This window comes from Lissotriton helveticus, chromosome 7, assembly GCF_964261635.1.
Source record: "Lissotriton helveticus chromosome 7, aLisHel1.1, whole genome shotgun sequence".
NCBI classification, from domain to species: Eukaryota; Metazoa; Chordata; class Amphibia; order Caudata; family Salamandridae; genus Lissotriton; species Lissotriton helveticus.
Window position 1 is genome coordinate 1,004,665,205 of NC_136068.1, and position 22,937 is coordinate 1,004,688,141.

At 44.6% G+C, this 22,937-nt stretch overlaps 1 protein-coding gene across 5 annotated transcripts in view; it reads right to left on the reverse strand.

Moving 5' to 3' along the window:
* Nucleotides 1–22,937, reverse strand: part of FAM114A2 (family with sequence similarity 114 member A2) — a 284,184-nt gene that overhangs the window by 161,064 nt on the left and 100,183 nt on the right. For 3 of the 5 annotated variants that reach the window (XM_078653652.1, XM_078653650.1, XM_078653651.1), the window contains exon 3: nt 12,231–12,360. The exons of the other annotated variants lie outside the window; for them this stretch is intronic. In XM_078653652.1, coding sequence (XP_078509778.1) covers nt 12,231–12,288 — 58 coding nt within the window. In that variant the 5' untranslated portion in view covers nt 12,289–12,360. The remainder of the gene's footprint in view (nt 1–12,230; nt 12,361–22,937) is intronic. 5 annotated transcript variants of the gene reach the window in all.

A 22,937-nucleotide genomic window follows, 5' to 3' on the forward strand; every position in this document is an offset into this window, starting at 1 on the left:
ATTTATAATGGCAATAGCTTTAACTTTTGTAAATAACTTTTGTGAAGATTATGTTCAGTGTATTTTATGGTCACGAAAATCCAAGAACAGAAGTGAAATATTAACATCTTTTTGTGACATTTGTAATAAAGCTTGAAACATTGAGAGAACGTATTTGAACCAGTTGTTGTTGAATGGTTGCACAGATTGATGCTGTGGTGGCGCTGAGTGATGTTCTAGTGGGGTTGAGGGATGCTGTGGTGTTCAGTAATGCTGTAGTAGCGCATAGTGATGTTGTGGTGCCCCAGAGTGATTCTGTGGTGGTGCTGAGTGATGCTGTGGTGATGCGATAGATAGATAGAGTTCGATAGATAGATAGAGTGAGGGTGATAGATAGATAGAGGGAGGGCGATAGGTAGAGGGCGATAGAGTGAAGGCTATAGATAGATAGATAGTTGTGTGTTGTGTGTTGTTGTGTGTTGTGTGTGTGGTTGTGTGTGTAGTTGTATGTGTGTGCGTGTGTGTGTGTGTGTGTCATGTGTGTGTGTGGTTGTGTGTGTGTGGAGTTGTGTGTGGTTGTGTGTGCTGTGTTCGGGTTGTTTGTGTTGTGTTTGGGGTTGTGTGTGGTTGTGTGGTTGAGTGCGTTGTGTGTGTGTGTGTGTGGTTGTGTGTGTGTGTGTGTGTGTGTGTGTGTTGGGTTTTATGTGTGTGGTTGTGTGTGTGGGGGTGTTGTGTGTGTGTGCCTGCAAGCACCTACAAACACAAACACACACGCGCACATAGACATGCACATAAGCAAGCATGCACATACATATACAGCATTACCAAGAGGAGATACGCTTACACAAGCATGCAAATATACAAGCGTACACACACACAGGCACTCCAACATACCTACACATATATATATATACACAGTGCAATGTTTCCTTAGTTACATGCACGTTGTGAATATTCAACATTTCATTAGCACCTTTCCTGGCTTTCTAGCGCGGGATGGAGAGCTGCAAGCATAATATTGCCAATAATCAATAAGGAGCAACATTTAAATTCACGGTTTCTGAATGATTCGTGACCCCAGCCCCAAGGTAACAGATATAAATAGACCATTTGTGAACAATACGCTATATCATGGAATCTGACCGACAAAACTGACTGTGTGTCGGGGCATTCTGATAGACTCGGGCACCATCTGTTTCTGTTGGTATATAGATGCCAGACGCAATCTGTTGATTTCTTCCGCCGCAACCTTCTGGTTCAGAACAGGCCCACTTTCTGAACTCAATGCAAATAGGTTCTTGTCTAATGTGCAAAGCAAACCTTTCAAGCTAGTTTGTTAATTTATTTTGAAACCCTCTCTAATGTATATCAGTGAGGCTCCCCTGTTAAGGCACATGTCCACTGCGGCTCATGTAAATCACTCCAGTGCCTCCAGGCCTGTGAAAACTCACACTAAAAGTTCAAACAAAAGTGAAGATCTAAGGAAGGGTGGGAGGGACTTTGGCGAACGAGCATATGGGGGGTGAGGGGTTGTCCAGCCTGGTGAGCTGAATGCGTGTGGCAGCAGAAGGAGAGCACGGCGCGCACGTCCGAATTACGGGAAAGTGTGTGAGAGGGCAGTGGCGGGGGGGCGCATTCCTTTGAAGTGTGAAGCAGGCAGGCGGCTCCAGTACACTTACCCATGTGAGCACAGGGGGAGCACAGATATAAGTACTGCTGGATTAAATATCACATGCGATGCTGCTGGTTGTAGCATGACGTCACGGTGACGTCATGCTACAACCAGCAGCATCGCACACCCTGTTTACCCAGTAGCCCCACCATAAAAACGTTTATGTTGTAGATATCAACGTTTGCATTCTGAAACGTGTGTTTTGTTTTTGTATGTGTGCCAACAAATTCTGGCAAGCAAAAAGCTTTAATTTATAGAGAAATGTCTGGTTTAAGGAGTCCATACGGGTCGGGCAAAGCGCTTACGTTTCATAGGGCGAGACTTAAACCTCTTTCTACCCCATGAATTTGAAAAAAAATGTTACTTTATTTGTGAGGGCTTCACTTCAGAATGTGGAGATGGTCTCTGAATAGTTGCCACTCCCCCCTCCCAAAGTTCATACACACTCCTGCTCGCATCTGCTCGCTGTCCCACGGTTTTCCGCAAAGCCCTCAAGTTTCCCTAGTCAATGCGTTAAGTATCCCATCCACTCCAGATTTGTGCTCGGTATTACCGATTTAATGGCAAAGCCAACAGGTCTTGCATTTTGTGACTTATTTGTTATTGCCAATGGCTTTTAACCCGGCTCTACAGTGCAGCATAGCTAAAGAATATTAATAATAAAATTCCTATGACGGCTCCGTCATTTTGAATGTAGGTGCACCATGCTTTTGCACACCTACAAAATGACTCAGGAACATTTTTTTAATACTTTTATTTTGCAATCCGAGTTGGAACAGGGAGGGCATGGGTAATGGAAGGAGGAAAGCAAACATGCGAGAGAGAGAGAGAGGAACAGCGAGATGGGGAGAGAAGCACACGGCTGAAAAGCAACAAGGGAGGAGAAGAGCACAATTGTGAGTGCATCACAAAAGGATGAGGGAGAGAAGCAATTGGGATTGAAAGAGCAACATCGAGCATGACAGGGGAAGAGAAGCACACTAGGGAGACAGCTTGAAAACACATGCATTCTTTTGGAGGGCTTGAGAAAAAAGAAGAAAGAAATTCCTTAAAAGTAGAAGTGGAAGGGTAAAAGTAAATTGCATATGTTCCAGGGGAGTGATAGACATAAGATGGGCAAGGCAAGCCATTCAAACGGAAGCAGGTAAACAAGAGTGACAGTAAAGCTGGCCAATGGAAATAAATGGGTGGGCTGCAAGTCCTTCTATGCTCCTTGTAATCTCACAATAAGTCTTTCACAACCAGAGAGGAATCGCCCTAAAATGTGGATCAGGAATAGCTGCTTATTGCAAATCAGGCAGTTCTTACAATACATCACAAGATTGAGCAAAAAAAAGCCCCAATAGTGACAAGTGCCATAACTATTGATGTTGACCTCTTAAAGGTAAAGCTAGCATGGCTATGCTATATAACTAAAAAAGGAGTGGTAAGGACTGGTTTTGTGGAAGTAGGAGACTGTAAGATACTTTGTGTAGATTGGAGAAAGGTACCGAGCATGCCTCTGGAACACATTCACCTCTGCCAAGTGTTTGTCATAGCAAGCTCTGTTTTTTTACCCTCGCCCTGCCTTTCCTGGCCCATTGTTCATTGGAAGGGCTGAAACTCACAGGATAACTAGGGAGTACAGAGTGACTAGGGAGTGCTAGGGAGTGCAGAGTGACTGCAGAGTGCTAGGGGGAGCTAGGGAGTGCTAGGGAGTGCAGAGTGTCTAGGGAGTGCAGAGTGACTAGGGAGTACTAGGGAGTGCAGAGTGACTAGGGAGTGCTAGGGAGTGCAGAGTGACTAGGGAGTGCTAGGGAGGGCAGAGTGACTGCAGAGTGACTAGGGAGTGCAGAGTGGCTAGGGAGTGCTAGGGAGTGCAGAGGGACTAGGGAGTGCTAGGGAGTGCAGAGTGCAAGGGAGTGCAGAGTGCAAGGGAGGGCTAGGGAGTGCAGAGTGACTAGGGAGTGCAGAGTGACTAGGGAGTGCTATGGAGTGCTAGGGACTGCAGAGTGACTACAGATATTAAGCTAATGGCAATGTAAATGACGATGCCACTTTTTGTCAATGTTACTGATATCCACATTAGTTAGCTTCCGTGATGCCAAATAAGATCAATAGTACTACGATGTCGCTTTCTGTGATGTCACTTCTTGTGACGCAATATGCAATTAGGGGGGCCTCGCATCTTCCCTTTCGCCCGGGGCCTCAGAAGGCCTAGGACCGGCCCTGACGTCACCGCCCTACTAAGTACGGGAGGCGAGGCTGCCTTAGGCTCAGCATAGCTCACTCGCATTAGATACACAAAAGTAGGACTTCGACTAAGAAGGCTGGGGTTTACTTACAGATGGCAAAGTGCAGGGGAGCAGGGTCAACAAGAAAGAACAAGTCGGATGGGGTGGGGGGCGGGGGAGAAGGTAAAAAGAAAATAATTAAAGCAACACACTCAGCAAGGGGAGGGCAGCAAACAAGCAGTGACAGCTTCTCTACGTCTTAATGAAGCTAACGAAAGGGTTTGAAACACTGTAGGGTTAAAAGAAACCACACCAGTCTGTTCATTAGCAGGGGTTGAAAGGCGATTGCTTTATTTGCAAGCAGAACTGTTAGTACACAGGGCTGGCAGATAGTGTACTCGACACAGCATTGACCTACCTTCAAGCAGGTGGTGTGTGGTGCTGATACAGAACATGAAGGCTTGCAGGGCAGGCATTGCACATGGCTGCATTCATGGATGGAACAGAGGTGGTGCGCATGGGCAGCTGATCGAAAGACTGCCTTAGTGCAGGGTGCAGCCTTGGAGGTTATTAGAGGCATCTTCGTGGCTGACAGTAAGTGCTACGGTTAGCGTTGTAGGAGTGCAAAGCATCCTTCAGCACCAAATGTGCGGTGATGACATTGTGTTTGGCCGGCCAGCAGACAAGAGTGAATGGCTTACACTGTGCATTGTTAGCCGTGATGAGGGCTGGCGAATGCCAAGACTGAATTTAGGGATGGCAGAGCCCATTGGTAGCTGTACGGGGCTGGCAGCCAACATGCAGGGCTGGTAGGCAGCTGAACTGCTGCTGTGCTTTGCTGGCTTAACACAGGGAGGGCTAGAAGAACACGAAGCTGCCTTCTTCTGTGGCAGACACCGTCAGTGCCAGGCTGGCAGCACATAGGGCTAGCGACGCGCAGGGCTGCTTCCAAGCACCAGGGTCTGGCAGGCACAGAGCAGGGTTGCACGTAGGTGGATTCAGGGATTTCGAGGGCTGCTTTTTACCTGCAGACTTTGTGATTGAATAAAAAAAAGCATTGGCAAAGCAAAAGGGGTGTTGTGTATCGTTGACACACACACAACGTTTTACTATAAGAAGCCTTATTGTTACCACTGCATGTGACCCCATGCAACAGAGGAAAAGCAGAGCACTGATTCAGCAACTGCAAGACGGTGAAAGAAACGCAAAGCCCACAATGAGCTCCTTGGGACTCTGTAGAGGGGGAGACCCCCATGCGCTGTCTCTAAGCTTTCCGTAGTCCATTGAATCCAAGTGCGCAGCGACTGTTTTTCACGCATGCGTAAAATAAAGCATTTTTTTTCTAAAGTCGATTTCTCAATCTCTGTTCGTCGAAAGTATCAAGCTGATGTTTGCAAAACAGCGCGATGTTCGGGGACTGAAGTTATGGCAGCATATCCTTATATACTTGAATATTTGAGAATTCGGGAAGCATCTAAATACGGACACTTTGGAGGGGCATGGGCACACTGGAGAGAATGGATCGTCAGAACACAACTTTATACAAGGTGGGTGGGACGTGCCACTAACAAGCGCTCGTGCGGCAGCAGGGGTGCGATGTCGGGCACCGGTTGAAGCTGAACAGAGGAAAGGCAGGGCTGGGAGGGGGGCTAGGCAAGTATTGAAAGCAGCACCCCCTTATATCCTCTGCAGCTGGCTGAAGAAAGCTGCTGGTTGTAGCATGATGTCACCGCCCTACTAAGTACGGGAGGCGAGGCTGCCTTAGGCTCAGCATAGCTCACTCGCATTAGATACACAAAAGTAGGACTTCGACTAAGAAGGCTGGGGTTTACTTACAGATGGCAAAGTGCAGGGGAGCAGGGTCAACAAGAAAGAACAAGTCGGATGGGGTGGGGGGCGGGGGAGAAGGGGAGTGCAGCCTGTGGGAGGGAAGCCTGTGGGAGGCTGATGCCTTTGATGTGAGACCAGGGGGGAGTAGAAATGCGAGTCACGGCCTGCGGCCGTGAAAAGTGAAGTGAATAATTAGGGGAGGAGAACTGGCAGAGGCCGGCCGAGCGCACGCTGGGGAAGCCTGTGGGAGGGAGGCTGATGCCTTTCATGTGGGGAAATGCGCGTGCTTGTGGTCACGTGATTCACGTGAACTGTTGGAAATCCGCTTTTGGGGAGCCTTGGGTTTAAGTCTTGGTTTGACGGCATTAGACTTGCATATTCATTCCTGCGGAACGGAATAGGCGAGACCTAAAAAGCAGGTCAGAACAGGAACCTAAGAAGCTCTAACACCCTACTTCTGATTCCACTAAAAACTCGAAAACAAAAAACCGTGGACCGGTCCTTTGCCGGAAATGCGCCCAAAATATGGAACTCTATTCCCCCCCCACATCAGAACTATTCCTTCCTTCCCTAAATTCTAAAGTCAGCACAAAATCCTGTTCCTTGACCGCTCCTTAACTATCAGATAGGAGCTGCTTGGAGTGTCTAAAGAGACTCTGCTCCCTTCCCGGATGGGGAATGCCAAAACCCTGCAATGGATCTCTTCTCTTTCTCCTTACTATGATTCGTATCCGGAATGTATTGCTGTACTTTATTGTGTTTTGCTTTGTTTTGCTTTCTTTTGCACCGCTCTGTAATTATGTGAAGCGCTCTGATACCTTCTGGTCAGGCTAGCGCTATATAAAACTTTCTAAATAAAAAAATAAAAATAAAAATCAGTGGAGTAAATGAGAGTGGAGTGTCATAAACTGGAGTAGAGTGGAGTGTTATAGAGTAGCGCACTGCATTGTGGAGTGGCGTAGACTGGTGTAGAGTAGAAATGAGTGGAGTGTCATGGAGTGGTGTGGAGTGTTGTAGAGTGGCGTGGAAGGAGTGGAGTGTCAGAGTGGAAGGGCATAGAGTGGAGTGGAGAGTAGTAGAGTGGAGTGACAGTTTCATAGAGTGGTGCAGAGCAGAATGAAGTGGTGTAGAGGGTGTTGCTTAGAGTGGAGTAGAGTGGCGTAGAGAGGATTAAATTGCCATAGAGTCTATTGGCAGAGTGGAGTAGTGTAGGAGAGTGGACTGGTATAGAGTGGAGTAGTGTTGTAGATTCGAGTGGCGTTGCATAGTGTTGGAGTGGCATAGAGTGCCAGAGTGGAGTGGCGTGGAGTGGCATAGAGTGGAGCTGTGGAGTAGAGTGTAGTAGTGTGTGGTAGAATATAGCGGAGTATAGTGGCATGGAATGGCATATAGGGAGCTGCATAGAGCCCCGTAGAGTGAAGTAGTATTGCAGAGTAGCACAGAGCAGAGTATAGTGTTGAGGCACAGAGTGGAGTATAATTTAATTTAGTGGGGCGTCACAGAGTGAAATGGCGTAAAGTACAGTGGGGCAGCGTAGATTGGCATATTGTGCACTGACTTTGAGTAAAGAGGTGTAGAACCCATTGGTATAGAGTGGTGTAAAGTGCAGTGGTATAGAGTAGCTTGTTTCAGAGTAGAGTGACGTGGCGCGGAGAGGAATGGTGCAGGGTAGAGTGGTGCAGAGTAAAGTGCAATGTTGTGGTGTACAGTTGAGTGGGGTAAAGTAGAGTATGCATGGTGTGGTAGGACACGGACATTAAAAACACATCTTCAATTGAAATGCCATTACATTTGCACAGACATTCAGCTTTACAGTTAAAAGTATAAACCACACACATATAAAGTGTGGAAATGTCATCAACTAGAGTATTGATTTGTTGTTTAACGTATTAACATATTGGTTTCCTCAATACTTCAGAATTACCAAAATATGTGCTTAATTTGTGCTTTCCATTTTCTGTAATATCTGCACAGTTCATTTATAGCGATTTAAATTTTGTTTTGTGCTAGAAAAAAAACAACATCGTACAGCACACCCCAATTAGCCAGCATGATTGTCACATAAATCTTCTCACTATGAAGTCTGAGAAAGAAAAGTAAACACCAAGCTCCCTGGAAGACAGAGCCTGACATTTGATCTGTCTGTCTTTGAATGTATAGGAAATGTGACAATATAAGAACACGATTTAAAGGCCTGTTTACAGATTCAGTATTGGTGAGAGAGTATATAGTAAATAGAGGTAGGGAAAGGGAAGAGACGAACTCAAGCTGGATAGCCTAAAACAAATAAAGCCAGCAAATAGAAAGCAAGCGAATGTGGGTTACAAAACACAAAGCCAATTGTAAGCAATGGGCATAATACATTCCCTGGGAAGCTTTCCGAATGTCCCCAAGATGTCATTAGCAAATCAAGACTGTTGCGTTGTCTTGAAGGCTTCGACCTGAAAAGATCCTTGCTTAAGTCGCTTTCAGTGGTCCATTACATGAAGCCTGATTTCTACTGCTTCAATATCTCTTATAGTGCTTCCAATTAAGCACAAAATGCTTAAAAGAAGTCAATTTTATTTCCCTTGATAATACACATTTTTTAAGCATTTAATTATTTTATATCTTGCTAATCCTAGTACTTGGGTTTCATGCCTAATAAAGAAATTCAACTGCTGAGGAACCCACTTATGATGGAACACCAGAAAATTAGAGCTCCATAGATGCAATTTACTTCCTACCTTTTGAATAAGGAAGTACCGATATCTCAGTAGGTTTTGTAATGTGGCCAGAAAAATAAAGTGTCCAAGTAAGGCAGGCACAAAGTCATCAAAAGTGCATGCACTGGATGCTTCCCAAGACTGAAGCAATTGTTTTGCACTGCCCCCCAAATACCCTGGTCTTCCAGTGGACATGCCATAAAAGGAGGGGCGGTGAGCTAGGAACATCTCATCAACGTATTTCTTTCTCCCTATGGTCAGTTTATTGTTAAACTGGACACCAGTCACAGTCCTGGGCGGGCTTGGGTAGGATCAAAATGTGCAACCCATTCACAGTAAGAAGTTATAACTATTGCTGTATTATTCGTGGTGATCTTTATTCGATTTCACTATGGAGGGAGACCGAATTCTAGCCCATTAAAGCAGCAGCTCAAATTTTGCTTTCCAGCCAATAGATTGTACTCCCATTTCTGCAAAGCAACAAAGAAGGAATGGAGGATGTCAGTTTTAATGAGGACTTTAGAAACCTATTCTCCAAAGGAACGAAAACAGAAAAGTTAAAATGTCCCGTCTGTTCTACGCCAGATAGGACTGAAGTAAAAAGATTCAGCATAAAGAGACTGACATGGCCGTGTTTAATTGCACATCCCCTAAAAGACCTAGACAATGCAAGAGCTAATTAATTTGTTTGTTTGGTCATAGGTGGGGACCACCAGCTTAGGAGCTCCAAGAGTGGTGCAAGTTAAAGTTTGTGTCCTTAAAGTCTGTGTCCTGCTCCCCAGGTTTGTTTAATGTGTTTATTAGGATTTACGCATAGGGTGAAACAGTTGCTACATTCATCACAGCAGTAAGAAAGTTGCCAATATATGTTGCACATGCACAAGCTATCAATCAATATACCCAGCGCCACAAATGTGCCCTTTTTTAGGTCTCGCCTAGCGACGCAGCGCATGCGCTGTCCGCCTTGTAAGGTCTCGCCTAGCGATGCCGTGCATGCGTTGCTCGCCTAGGCGAGACCTATTGTCGCTGTTTCTCTACCGAAGGTGGACAGGTGATGTGCACGCGTACGGATAGGAGATGTGCACTCCTTACGCGTGCACATCTCCTGTCCCCGTGTAGGGCTGGCATTTAAACATGGCGCGCACATGGCATTCTTTCACTTTCCCTCCCTCCCCCATCCTCCTAGCGTTCTCGCACTCTGATTGATTGACTCCTTTCCTTTCACAGTGCTTGTTTTATATAGCGTATTCTCGCACTCTGACTCCTTCTTTCCTTACGCAGGTTCACATTGCTTGTTTAATATAGCGCAAACTCGACCCGAAGGTATCAGAGCACTTGAGCACCAGCTGCATTATAGACGGACACATTCATTTAAGGCATGGGTAGATTAAGTGATTTGCGCAGTCACAGGATATTTGAGCGTCCCTGCTGAGACTTGCTCCTTGCGATGTTTCAAGGTCAGCTTCCCTAGCAGTTAAGCTACACTCTCTCCCTCTAAGATAGCTAAGTGAACTGAATGCCTGCCTTAAGTAAGGAAACATGTTACAGTGTGTGAGCACTGGATTTTTTTATCCAGGTCGGCAATTTAGCCCCAAGGTTGGCTCACCTGTGCTGGGTTTCACTAGTAACAAGGATTTTAAATACCACTTTATACTGAAATTGAGGTGCTATAAAAACTCTGACCATCAACACAGGTGAGTACCTCTTGACAGGGAAAATGGATGACGAGCCACGGATCTTTTAAATGAGTAATTTATTTGCATCATCCCTGAACACGACTAATGCATAATAAAAGCATCTCAAACTAATACTATATAAACATACGTGAAAACTAAAAAAGCAGACAGGCTTCAGTCAAGTCGCACAAACAGAAAAAAAATAAAACATAGCCGCGGGCAACCAGCACTCCCCCAGAAAGGGGGGGTAGTGTGTACAATTCCTCAAGGAAAGAGATTCTCCCTAGTCAACAGTTAAAAATAAATAAAAAAAATCATTGTGGGAAGGAAGGATCCAGTGACAGAAAAGAAAAGGGGGAAGCAATGCACTTGGGGATGTTTAGATATAGTAAACAAGGAGAGGAAATCGAGGGTGGCTTAAAGACTCCTGTCTGCGTGTACACGAGCAGTCTAATGCATATCATGGAGCTGAAGAAATAAGAAGTCTAGAGACCGGGTGGGGGAGGGTGGGAGGAATCAGAGCCAGCACATGAGGCTCCGCTGCTGACCTATCAGCTGTGGAGGGGAGGAGAGCAAAAGATTAACCTCTTCTAACCTAATATACTCCAGGGACACAGAACGGCAGATGGGAGGGTTTCGATAATATCCAGATACAATTAGAATCGTTAGACATGTACGCATTTAAACCACCACCCCCTCCCACGACAGGTAAAACTGAGTCCACATCAGTCCACATTGACAGCTTTCTATCGTATAAAGACAAAGGGCCAGATGTAGGTCGATAAATACCGGTCGGTAACGGCCGATTTCGGCCGTTACCGACCTATATTTGCAAATGGAGATGTAGGGGCCTTAAAATTTACAGAATCGGTATATTTACCGAATCGGTAAAGTTACTGATTCGGTAAAATACCGATTCTGTAAATTTACCGAATCGGTAAATCAATAGGTACGTGGCACTGAAAACAGTGCCACAGGCCCTTACCGATTTGTTATTTACCATGTAATACTATTGCATGGTAAATAACGAATACCTGTGTACATGCATATCTGTGCATGTACACCTGTGCCATGTGACACACATACATGCCCTCAGGGCACACAAGCCACAAACAGGGGTGCAACAGGGTGTCAAAGTGACACCCTGTCCCCCCTTGGCAATTCGGCAATTTTACCGATTCTGTTATTACCGAATCGGTATTTGCCATTGAATCCTATGGGCTTCAAGGCCCATAGATATCAATGACAAATACCGATTCTGTAATTACAGAATCGGTAAATACCGAATCCTACCGATTCGGTATTTTTTACCGAAAAATTACCTACATTAGATTTACCGATTCATGAATACTGAATCGGTAAAATTCGGTATTTATGAATTGGTAAATCTAATTTACCTACATCGGGCCCAAAGCGTCTAATACCCTCCCACAATACGTATTTATACTGGGACCCCTCAGTAAGGTTTTTCACATATCCTGTGTGCATCAGTGGACGACCACACAACTGGATCGCTGTCCTTCCCTATTTGCAGACATGAGTACCACCACTGCCGAAAACAAGCATTTGCAATGCAATAGGTCTCCCAATTATGCAAGTTTGAGCTATTGCCATTGTAAATTACAATGCCTTTTATTTTTGTTTTGGTTTTTCAAACATAAATAAAAGGCATGTTATTTACAATGGCAATAGCTTAAACTCGCGTAAATGCGAGACCTATTGCATTTCAAATGCTTGTTAAGAATGTTAGTAATAAACACTGTTATACCAAACAAAACATCACATCAAAGCAAACAAGCTTGTGAGACTGCACAGAATAAGTAAGGAGTCAAGTCATATAGGGAGGGAAGACAGTCGAAGGCACCCACCAAGTGTAAAAAGCAAATAGTATGTGAGGTCATGTCACATAAGGGCGGGGGGGATCCCAACTCAGGATGGTACAGGCCACGCAGACGTGGTAGATACGGGGGAAGCAAACGTGCGTGCTGAGGGATGTATGGTGAGGTGATCGGATATCTACGAGATCCAGTAGCCCTCATGTGCTGCATGAGAGGCACTCACCCCTGTGCATGCCAACATATACCATTCCGGATGTCACATGGGTAAGTGCAGGCCCGGGTGTGCATCGTTATTGGCTTTCACATTAAGCACTCACCGGTGTGGGAAATCCCCTGCCTCTGGAGCCGAGGGTGTGAGCCTTTGCTTGAGTCCATGTCAATACGTCGCGGAGCCAGAGCTGGAGATCAGGCGGGACAGGCGCCTTCCAGGACATGGCCACCTGGTGTCTGAACAAAACAAAGGCAAGGTCAATAAATCTGTGGGCCCCAAAATAAATCAAACAGCCCCCTGAGCACGCTCAAGCTCACCACCACCTCCGGTGCAAGGAAAGCAGGAGAGCTGCAGTGGCGCTGACTCCAATGGCACTTCTCTGTAGCGACTTGTGGTAAGCCAGCGGTGCAGATAACCATGTCTGCAGGCCAGCAGGGCAGTCGTCGATCATGAGACAGTCTCCCTTACGTGCAGGCATCCCCAGAGCTGGGCAGAGGCAGGGCCCACGCACAAGAGCAGCAGCCCCGCCTGGCCACCCAATTCTGTGGCAGCCCCCACTGGGGGTTAATCAGCAAAGATGGCAGTTCCCACAATCTAGGTGGGGGTCACGCGAGGCCGCAGCTCCACCAACACGGCCCAGCACGGTGTGAAGTGTCAGCCTGCTCCGTGTACAGGCACACCCAGAAGTAGAGTTGGGCAGGGCCCACACACAAGAGCGGAAGCCCCACAGGGCTACCCAATCAACGGCTGGACCCTGCCAAGTCCTCGCAAGTTCCTGGATTGGGGGGAGCGAGCCCCGCAGGATGGGTGGGGGAGCGAACCCTTGCACGGTGTGAAGCCCTGGCAGCAAGGCCCAGGAGTAGGCAGGCTGCACCGCCGCATGACTCTCTCAACGTTCACTGGCCTTAGCTCTCACCAGCTGGGATATCGCAGCTTCTCGTGACTGGGGCCTCAAAGCAGTGTCCCACCTCACAGGGGCCCCCCAGGGGTTCTGCAATGATGGCAGGGTCCGCACTCCATCCAGGGGCTGGGCGAGGTTGCAGCTGGGGCTGCCGACAGAGCGCAGCAGTGTGTGGATTGCCGGGCACCGCTCCACCCTGCAGTTATCAGGGAGGCTTCACAGGAAGTGCTTCAGGCAATCGGGTTCCTTCGCCCACGAGATAAGCAGATCACTCCTCATTTCCCCACAGTTCCGTTCTCGCCGTCTAACCGGTACACTCCAGCGCCTGCCAGCAGGCCTAGAGCGCGAGCTCGATGCAGCCCATCACCGGCAAGGCTCCCCAGCTCTCGCCATCCCACTCTCCCCTCAGCCGTAGGGCCGAAGAAATTGTGCCTCAGGGTATCAGGCACTCGCAGCCAGGTAGTGACCACTTTGGGGGCCACTATCGTGTGAAACAGGATGGTGATCTTGGCATGGAGCTTCACAGCAAGCGTCCAATACGACTGCCATCTTGGCCACCTCCTGCTCCTCAGTTTACGATTTTGCACAACCTTTACTCCTCAGATTGCTTAAATTGCAAAATATGTGAAAAACTGCTAATATGGATGTGAGACCACTTTCAACGTTTAAAGAAAAGTGGAGAAGAAAAGGATTACTGTTATTATTTGCTATAAAAGCACTTCATAGTTTTTATACACCTATGTTCATGCAGTGCATTACCTTTTCTACAGCTTTGGGGTAAAGTGGAGAAGAGATGTTTTAAAAGTGCTTTATAAAGGAACACTTCAACAACTTACATAAAGAATGTCATACACTTTATGCCTTGAAATCTATGCTCTGTAACCAGCAAGAAATGCTAAAGCAGTGTATTGATGGCAAAAGAAAGAAACGCTAGCTAGCGTCGGTCTTCAAAAACAGTAACAAGCATTTACAATGCAACGGTTTCGCCTTTGGAAAAGTTTGAGCTATTGGCATTGTAAATGACAAAATTTGTATTTATGTGTTGGTTTTGAAAACCGATAAATAGGGAGATGAAGTAATTTTCCCAGGATCACAGGATTTTGAGCCGATGCTAAGGCTTGAAGCTGGATTCCCAATTCCAAAGTCCACAGCTCTGGCCCTTAAGCCACATTCAGAGTGCAGGGAGGGAGGCAGGAGAAGCTCCATGAAAGCTTGGCTCCTTATCGGCCCGAGGTTCCATGAGGACCTCAAGCTGAGCCAGAGTCAGGCTTCAGGCTGGAGCCCGGCTCAAGCTTGAAGTGGCTAGCCCACTTCTACTTGATATGCTGAACATGTAGCTCCTGGCCGCATCATAGCACTTAAAAAAAGTTTTAGCCATGCTGCATTGCAGCCACGCTGCTGAATAACATTGCTAAAAACAGTTTTAAAGCCAATAGCTCCCGTAGACTAGACGTGTTGGCTTTGCCAATGCTCTTTTTAAGCCATGCTGCATGACAGCCACTCTGCTGTACAACGTGGCTAAACACTGACAAAGTCAATAGCTCTCGTCTCATAGGCGAGACCTATTTGCTTAGCCAATTATTGTTTTTCATCTGATGCTCTTTCGATGATAAGCCCCCTCCTCTATGGACATCAGCTCAAACTCCAACTTCTGCGCTCACGGGTTTATTTATGCCTAGCCATTACCTGAAATTGTCTATCCAGCATATTATTTGAAACTGAAGAGTTGTTTTTACCGTTCATCCATAATAATTTGTCTTATTGAAAGTGGTCAATGTCTAATAATAGGGCTATTAGGCCCATCAAGTTGCCTGGTACAAAACTGTAAACTCCCTCTCAAACTCCATTGTTTTCATACATGAGTACTACACTCTAGTGTTTGTCCCGGGCCTTTATGAAGTTTGTTACTCATTCCGCTCCCACACTACTCCGGTAGGAAATTAAAGAGAGAAAGAATAAAAACCAAGGTGCTCAAAACGTAAAAGGAGTCATTTGTTTCACTGTAGTTTATAGATCCTTTTGTCTCCCTTCGTGTCACATAAAATGATTTATTTATAGGTCCCTTTTCTGCAGTGAAATGTAAACACTGGGGATGAAAGGGCAAGAAGAGTACACGCATTAGAATATTTTCCAAGTCTACTATAGAATATCCTATAAAGCAAGAATACAAAAACAAACCAAATTGTCAACATCATAGGTATTTTAATATAGAACATACATTAAACTTGCTAAAGTGAGCTTTTGTAGAACCTAGTCATACATTTAGGCCGGAGAGAGAGAGAAAGAAAGATGGATGGATAAATGGGCCACAGTTACAAAAAGGCCAGATTGGACAATGTGGTCCACATAATATCCCACGCATTGCCGTGTGCAGAGAAGAGCTCGGGGTAATTGTATTGTATTGTATTGTAATTGCATTTATACAGCACTTACTACCCCTGACGAGGCGTCGAATCGCTTTTTCGGCGGGTTGCACGCTACTCCGGGACCCATAGAGGATTAGTGTTGAATTAGTATATTGTAATTGTAATTGTAATTGCATTTATATAGCGCTTACTACCCCTGACGAGGCGTCGAAGCGTTTTTTCGGCGGGTAGCACGCTACTCCGGGACCCACAGAGGATTAGTGTTGAATTAGTATAGTGAAACATGCAAGTACATTTTAAGTGGTGGATAGGTTAGTCAGTTATTTGGATTTGGAATGATAGCAGAAGGATAGAGTAGGACAAAGGTTCGTATTTATCTATCGCTCGCTTGTTGACGCATGCTATTCAGGGAGCCTATAAAGGATTAGTGGTGGATTAATACGGTGAAATATGAGTTAATTTCAGTGGTGGATATTAGTCTGTTACTTGGAGTGAGAAGGATAGCGGTTGGATAAAAGGGGAAGAAAGATTTGCATTCATATAGCACTTGTTAATCGTGATGGGTGTTGAAGCGCTTTTCTGGCGAGTAGCACGCCACTCCTGAACCCATAAAGGATTATTGTTGAAAATTAGCATAGTATAAATATGTTCAGACCTTCATCAGGATCGCCTCCTTCCTTGGATTTTCTTTAAGGAATGCAGAATAACAACAGTATACAAATTGCAAAGACTTGAACTTTTAGACTGTGAGAACTTGTCAAATAATAATTCAAGTTTTCTAATTATGTGCCAAAAAACAATCAACGGCAGAGGCAAAAACTATATACTTTCATGCGTTGGTGTTTATCTTTTTTTCTTCCCAATGCAAGTTTTTCTATATCTGATGGGCTGTCACTCGCCCAGGCATTTATTGGATATTCTATCCCTGGCTTGTCCCGCAGCTGCTTTTCTTTAGAAGTACGTTTGCTAAGAACGACGTCAGGAGCCTTTGTTACTTCCGTCTTACCTTTGTATGGAGGCAAACAATATGTTATATGAATCCTAAACAAACAGGGCGCTGACGTCTTTGTCGCATCGCTGACATATTTCTGCACCTTCTTTTGTTCTCTTAATAGGAACACGACGATTGTAGCTTGATTTAAAATAAATATCACAGTGCTACGAATTTGCTGGTCCCTCCTGCTGTTAATTCGCCCATAAGCGATCTCTGTGTGGCGCATAAGCAAAGACAGGCGCATTAGTGGCTGCATTTTTGCCAGCACAGCGATAGTTAAAAATGAAGAAACATCAGACAAGTTCTCCAGTGCACAAATATTGCTGGTCTGAAGGAGTATTATGGTAAAGCGCGATTATATCTTAACTGTGCCGAGCCATTGCACACAGAAAATGTTTCCTTTATACAGTGAATGTGCACAACACTGCCACCTAGTGTCTTATATTTAAAATGTTAGTCTTCGTGGAACCGATTCACAAACAAATATGGGAAAGAAAGTTCGTGTGTTTGGTGTTTGCGTAGTTCATTATGTACATAAAGAGGCCTATGCACAAGGGCAGACCAAGCAAAAAAGAAGCACGCAACTACGCACGCACAAACAGACACGTGGCACAAGCACAACACACATGCAGGCATCCATGCTAATAATAAAGGACTGCGCCCCACAACACTATTTATATACACGAACACACACACATACTTGCACAGCTGGCAAAGCTCTCAAGTGTGACACTTTCACAACATTCGACTTACTAGGATTTTTAAGCCAATCTTAATCGGTGCTTGAAATGGAAAAAAAGCACTCACCTGGGCTTCCTCCGGCGGCCGTGGTCGGCAGGCATGGAATGACCAAAACAAACACAGAAGAAAAAAAACGAAACTCCGCCCACCGCCGCGATGACGACATCGCAGAGGCGGAGAGGGAAAAAATTGCGGGAACGCCCCCGAATCTGGTCCGGCCTTGACGGACAGATCCGGCTCCCAATGGCTAGCCTCCATTTATGGAGCTAGCTAATGGGAGGTGGGGGACGTTCCGATAGCCAATATGGTAAACAAAAGATTTCACCTGCGCGAACTGCTTGCGCAGATCGCCAGGTCGAAACCTAAAAATGCAGCTTCAGAGGCACTAGTCTGTTGCAAAATCTCTGGCTGTCCCTAAAGGCAGTGTGTAAATATTTGGACTCTGTGGCCTGCGACGTTAAACGTTGTGATCTGTTTTCAAACTGTTGCTCTGCCCATCCCAGTCCCCTGTGCTCACTGTTACTGCCCTTCAGTGAAGATAGGAAGACTGTCAGGTTGTAAATGCTGGATTAAGTGATAAAAACTAAATTTCCTACAAAAAGGTATGGGGATTACTCTATCCCTACAGAGAAGGAGTGGATGTGTTTTTGGTCAGTGCTTGTAGAAACGGCTTTGCTTTGGGACTCAGAGAAAGTAAGATATTCTTTGTCCTTGGAATTCGCTGGGGCATAGAGAAAGGTCTCAATGCTCTATTACGAAGAGCTGCCTTTATTGCACTGTTGTAAATACTGATGCATTTACTTTGGCAACGAACATTAAATGCCCTTCATACTACTAAAATACAATTAAACAACTAAACCTAACAGGGCCTCCAAAAGAGCAGGAATACAAAACATGCATTTTCCTAAACAAGTTTTCCACATGTTTCTTTATAAATGAGTGCCTTTTCAATGACAGTCGTATTTTATTTTTCATTATTAGCGCGAACCTTAGTAGGGGCTTTAGACGCCCTAAAACTTAAATCTACTTTTTGAATGTATACCCGTTTATTCTGATGTGTTTTCACTTAAACATTTATTCCCTCTAATTGTTCTCCAATTAAAAAATACAATTCTCCTGACTGACTGACAAATAACATTTATAGTAGCAGATTTTACCAGCGAAGTTCTGCATGTCCCAGAGTGTTCACGAGAATGATGTAGGCTAAAGCACTATAGGGAGCATCAACTTGGGGATCTAGAAATGGGACAAGGGAATGGAATGGGTTCTCTTGGAGGCATTGGGGGCTCCAAGACAAAGCATTCCAATACCTTGGGGTCCAGTTAACATTATCTAAAAATGGCAACAACAAAGGTCAAAGCCTTTTCTAAAAACAGGACCCGACAGACATCTGGCCTCTGGATTATTTATTGTGCTGAGTGGGAGGCCAACACAGAGGGAAGAAGCAAACAGATGGTTGGAGGGGGAAGATTGTAGAGCTAGCTACAAAACATGCTCTCTGTAGAGTGGCTTAACGTAATGAAAAAAATAGTGCACAAAAACCAACATATGAGCACAAAAGTGTAAGGGTGCAAGTAATGGGGCGGTGCTCCGTGTAAGGGAAAAACCCACGAACAGGAAACACAAAGGGAACATTAACCACTTGCAAACTAGGCATTTTAAAGGACACTCGAAGAAACAAATGAAAGGTAATGGGCGGGATGTAAGCCCATAAAATATCTTTCAAAGAGACAGCGCAAGCACTGACTAGTCGAGACCTAAAAAGAGCAAGAGGGTCTTTTTTATGTATTTCATCCAGTAGTTTTTCATCACTTACATAGGTGTTTGGGTATCACATTTTACCACAAAGGCAGTGGTGCATTGCTGATTCTAACAGAGCTGTTTGCAAGCTCCTATAGTTTACAGCAGCTTTGGCATTCCTGAAGGAGAGCTACTTCATGCCCGTCTTTCTAGGTCATGTGATGGAAGCGTTCACTTCTTTTCTTGACTCTGGCCAATAGCTCTCTCTCAGTGTTTTACATATCTCCTACTATCCCCATCCTTTTAATGCCATCTCCACCTTCTGCTCCAGTTTGTTTCCTGCCCTGCCAACATATAGTTATCTACAGTCTTCTGCTCGTTGTCTGTGCTTCTTCTCATGTCGGCCATTTTTTGTCTATTACGTAATTACAGTATAGTATAATTTACGTGCGCTTTTTTCAATGCCCTGCCCTTGTGAGTTTAATTCTCAATCTAGTCTGTCTCCACTGTTGCATGCAGCAATGCTCGTCTAGCGTGGGATCAATTTGCCTTTGTCATAAGCCTCTTCAGCTGCATGCTTACGCTTCCACTCATCAGCTGCTGCTTATTTCAGCTATGCCTTTCGCTCCTGCCCACTTGCCAGCCTAGTTTTATATTCTGACTTTGATACGGATTACCGTGCATTTCTTGTATATTCCATTGTACTTTTGTTGTTGGTTTCTTAATTCTCATGAGATATCTCTATTATTACCTTTTTGCTTTTATTCCTTGGTGCATTTATGTTAGAGTGTGCATGGCTGTTTTCAGAACAAGCTCAATTTACACTTGACCCATTTAGGTTTACCTCAAATAATCGTTATCTTGTTTTCCGCCTTAGGGCTTTACACTAAATGCAGTCCCTGCCCCCAGCAGGGATCTTCCTTAGCCTTCTGTCAATTCCCATATCTAGCCAGTGAAGTCAGGCTGTTAATCTTGGTCCATGGACCAACTTCTCCTTTTTTAGTCACAGTTTAGGGGCTGTCACCCGCTCCTCCTTGCTCTTGCACCACCTGTTACCTAACATTCCTTCTTGCTATGTTAGAACTTCTGTAGCAGGAAATCTAGAGTAAACGCACCATGGTGCACTAAGAAATAATGCTATCTGTGTGCGCTATGGTTGGACAGATTATGTGGCAGAGAGAGGACCGAACAGAAGAGAGTGCACAGCAGACTAATAATATTTGTTTTAAAAACAAATTGACAATCGAAATATTTAAGGAGGTCATTCATTAGTCTTGGGATGGCGCGACTGGTACATACAAGCTCAATCTTGTTTAGGGATATTCAACCAGGCACACCAAGTGAAAATAGTTTTTAATGAGTACAGAAATACAAGAAGGAATAACGATTCACTCACACTGAATCCAAAATTCACCATTTCGAAACAGGATTATGCTTTAACAAAATTATTGGCCAGAACCGAAGGAATGCAGAAAAAACAGTGCTATTTCCTTTCAGATTAAGTAGGCGAAGTCATTAACATACTGCAAAAAAGTACTGAAATAGGAAGTATAGAACATTTCTGGGAAATAAAAATATCTGTTCATGTAACAAATACCATAAACTGCACACTGTCCAGAATGTTATGTTTCAAACATATGAGCTTTAATATAGAAAGGTGTGTGTGCTCTATTCACTGATCTCTGTCTTTCCAACTGATGGAAAAGTCAAGGTCTTTTTGTCTGTGCAGCCTGAACCTAAACCAAAGCTTTTCAATGTGTTAATTTATATGTTATGAAATTAAATTTACTTAGAATGCCAATGAAACATGTTGCATTCAGGCTAATGGGTTCACAAATCTATTACCCTCAGCTGACTGTGTTAGGATTTCAATGTCAAGTCAGTCAAGAATAACTTTATTTTGGTTCAAAGTACCATAAACGTTTGACAATTTAAGTCACATGCAGGAGCAGACAAAATGGATTAATCTGAAGAAGCATTGGCAAAGCCAATAGGCCTCGCTTACGAGAGCTATTGGCTTTGGGAATGTTTTGTAGCCATGTTGTATAACAGCGTGGTTGCTGTAAAGCATGGCTAAAACTAATTTTAACATTGCTATGATGCAGCCAGCGCCTGGGGGTAAGTACATGGAAAAGAGGGTGAGTGGGATCAACTGGGGGCAAGCAAACAGACAGCCGAGGGTTGGGTGGAGGGATGAGGCAAGTACATGGACAATGGATGGTGGAAGATGGAGGGGGAGAAGTGCATGATGGAGACAACTGAAAAAAAGTTGCACCTGAAAAATTTAGTGAAAGGATAAATGAGCTAGGAGAGGCACAAACACATGAAGAGAAAGCAAGCCTATGGGAGCTGACGAATAAGAAGTAAGCAAATGAAAGTTAAAATGAAGCCGATCAATGATAAGCAGTGGGCGGCCTCTAAGCCCCTTTAAGTAACAAAGTATCACAAGAGGCAGTGGATGTCGTGTGTTGGGTGAGACTTAATAGTCTAAAAATGAGTTCTTACTGGCAACCGAAAATAAAACAATGATAACTTAGTATAACGGAATCTGTCTTTTTTAACTACTAAACATTCTATTCTAGGGCCATATAAGGTGAATCCCCCGGACTATGCTTTGATACAACATTCTCTTTGGAACCACAAATATAGCAAATCTTCAAATCTTTCTAATATTATGTGAAACATCGAGAAAGGTTATAGGTCTCCTGTGAGAGCACGAATGAGCCGCAGTGGTCCCAATTAGATCAAATTCATATGAATACAATATTTTACTTGCCAGTTCCCCAAAGAAGCTTACATACCACCTCAAGTTAGTTCAGAAAATATCAGCAAGACCTGTGATGAGTGAATGAGATGTTCTTGCAGAGACTTTACTGGCTGTCAGTTTCGGAGAGGATGGTAATGTAAGCTTTTATCTTGAAGTTATTGCATCATACACATGTATGCTCCTTCTCATCTAAAGAACGAGGCCATGTCACCCTACTCTAACTCTTTACCCTACCACTAATTTCCCCCCCCTGAGCATAGGTGTCAGCATGCCCGAGCAGCAGGTACATACTCATTTCATCTGGTCCGAACTGGGGAACTGTTTGCCTTTAAAATGCAAAAAGTTATGACCTTGTTCAAAGGAAAGTAGTAAAATCTCTTGAACCATGCTTGATCCCTTAGCACACAGGTCTCTTACTCAGGCGTAAGTGCTTGATAAATTGGCTAGGAGAGGATTATATTATTTTTAGAATGAAGAAGAGGAAATCAAGGTAATACAATTACTTTGTGTCGGAGCGCACTGAAAACATGTAGCACATACTGAAAAAAACCAGACATGATGGATCTAGTAAAAAAGTGTTTCATTCTGTATACTATGTGGAATTCATGCAATAACAAAGTAGCATAAAATAAACTGGATCATATGACCTATTTTGTTAATAGATGAAAACGGACTGTGAGCAGGATAACATACATATAAAGATACTCAGTATTTTACAGCTCACAAATTATATATAATGTAGAGAGCTGCCTATAATTTCATGAGCAGGAGTGAAGAAATTGGAACTGTATGGCTGAAGTTAGAGTGAAACTGAGAAAAATCTATAGTTACAGACGAACTAAAGCTCAAACTATGAAAAGAGAACTAGCAACATATAAATGTATCAAAGTTTGTATATAATCTCTTTATCTGTGTGTGCACGCGTGTGTATATATATATATATGACGGCCAGAAACGTGTCTGCCCACACAACATAAGCGCATCACGGACTGCAAGGGAAGGTGCTGTAGATTTCAATAAAAATCCTACCTGTTCTGAATCCGGAGCTGTGTCCCGCTTACTTTCGACGGAGGGTGAGCATTGGAGGTTGTATGTTTCCGGTTGGCTGAGACCGGTGGGGCACGCACTCTCGGTCTGGTGCACCGCACCTATTCAGCGAAACGAAACTTTGGACAGTACGAGGAGTACAAGGTGCGGCGCCCCCCCAGCGAAGATATCGCCAGCAAGGTGACCAGTTTTCGCGATGGGGAGAGAGGAGGTAGCATTGCGCTACCCGATAGGATAAAGACACAGGTAGTGACGGA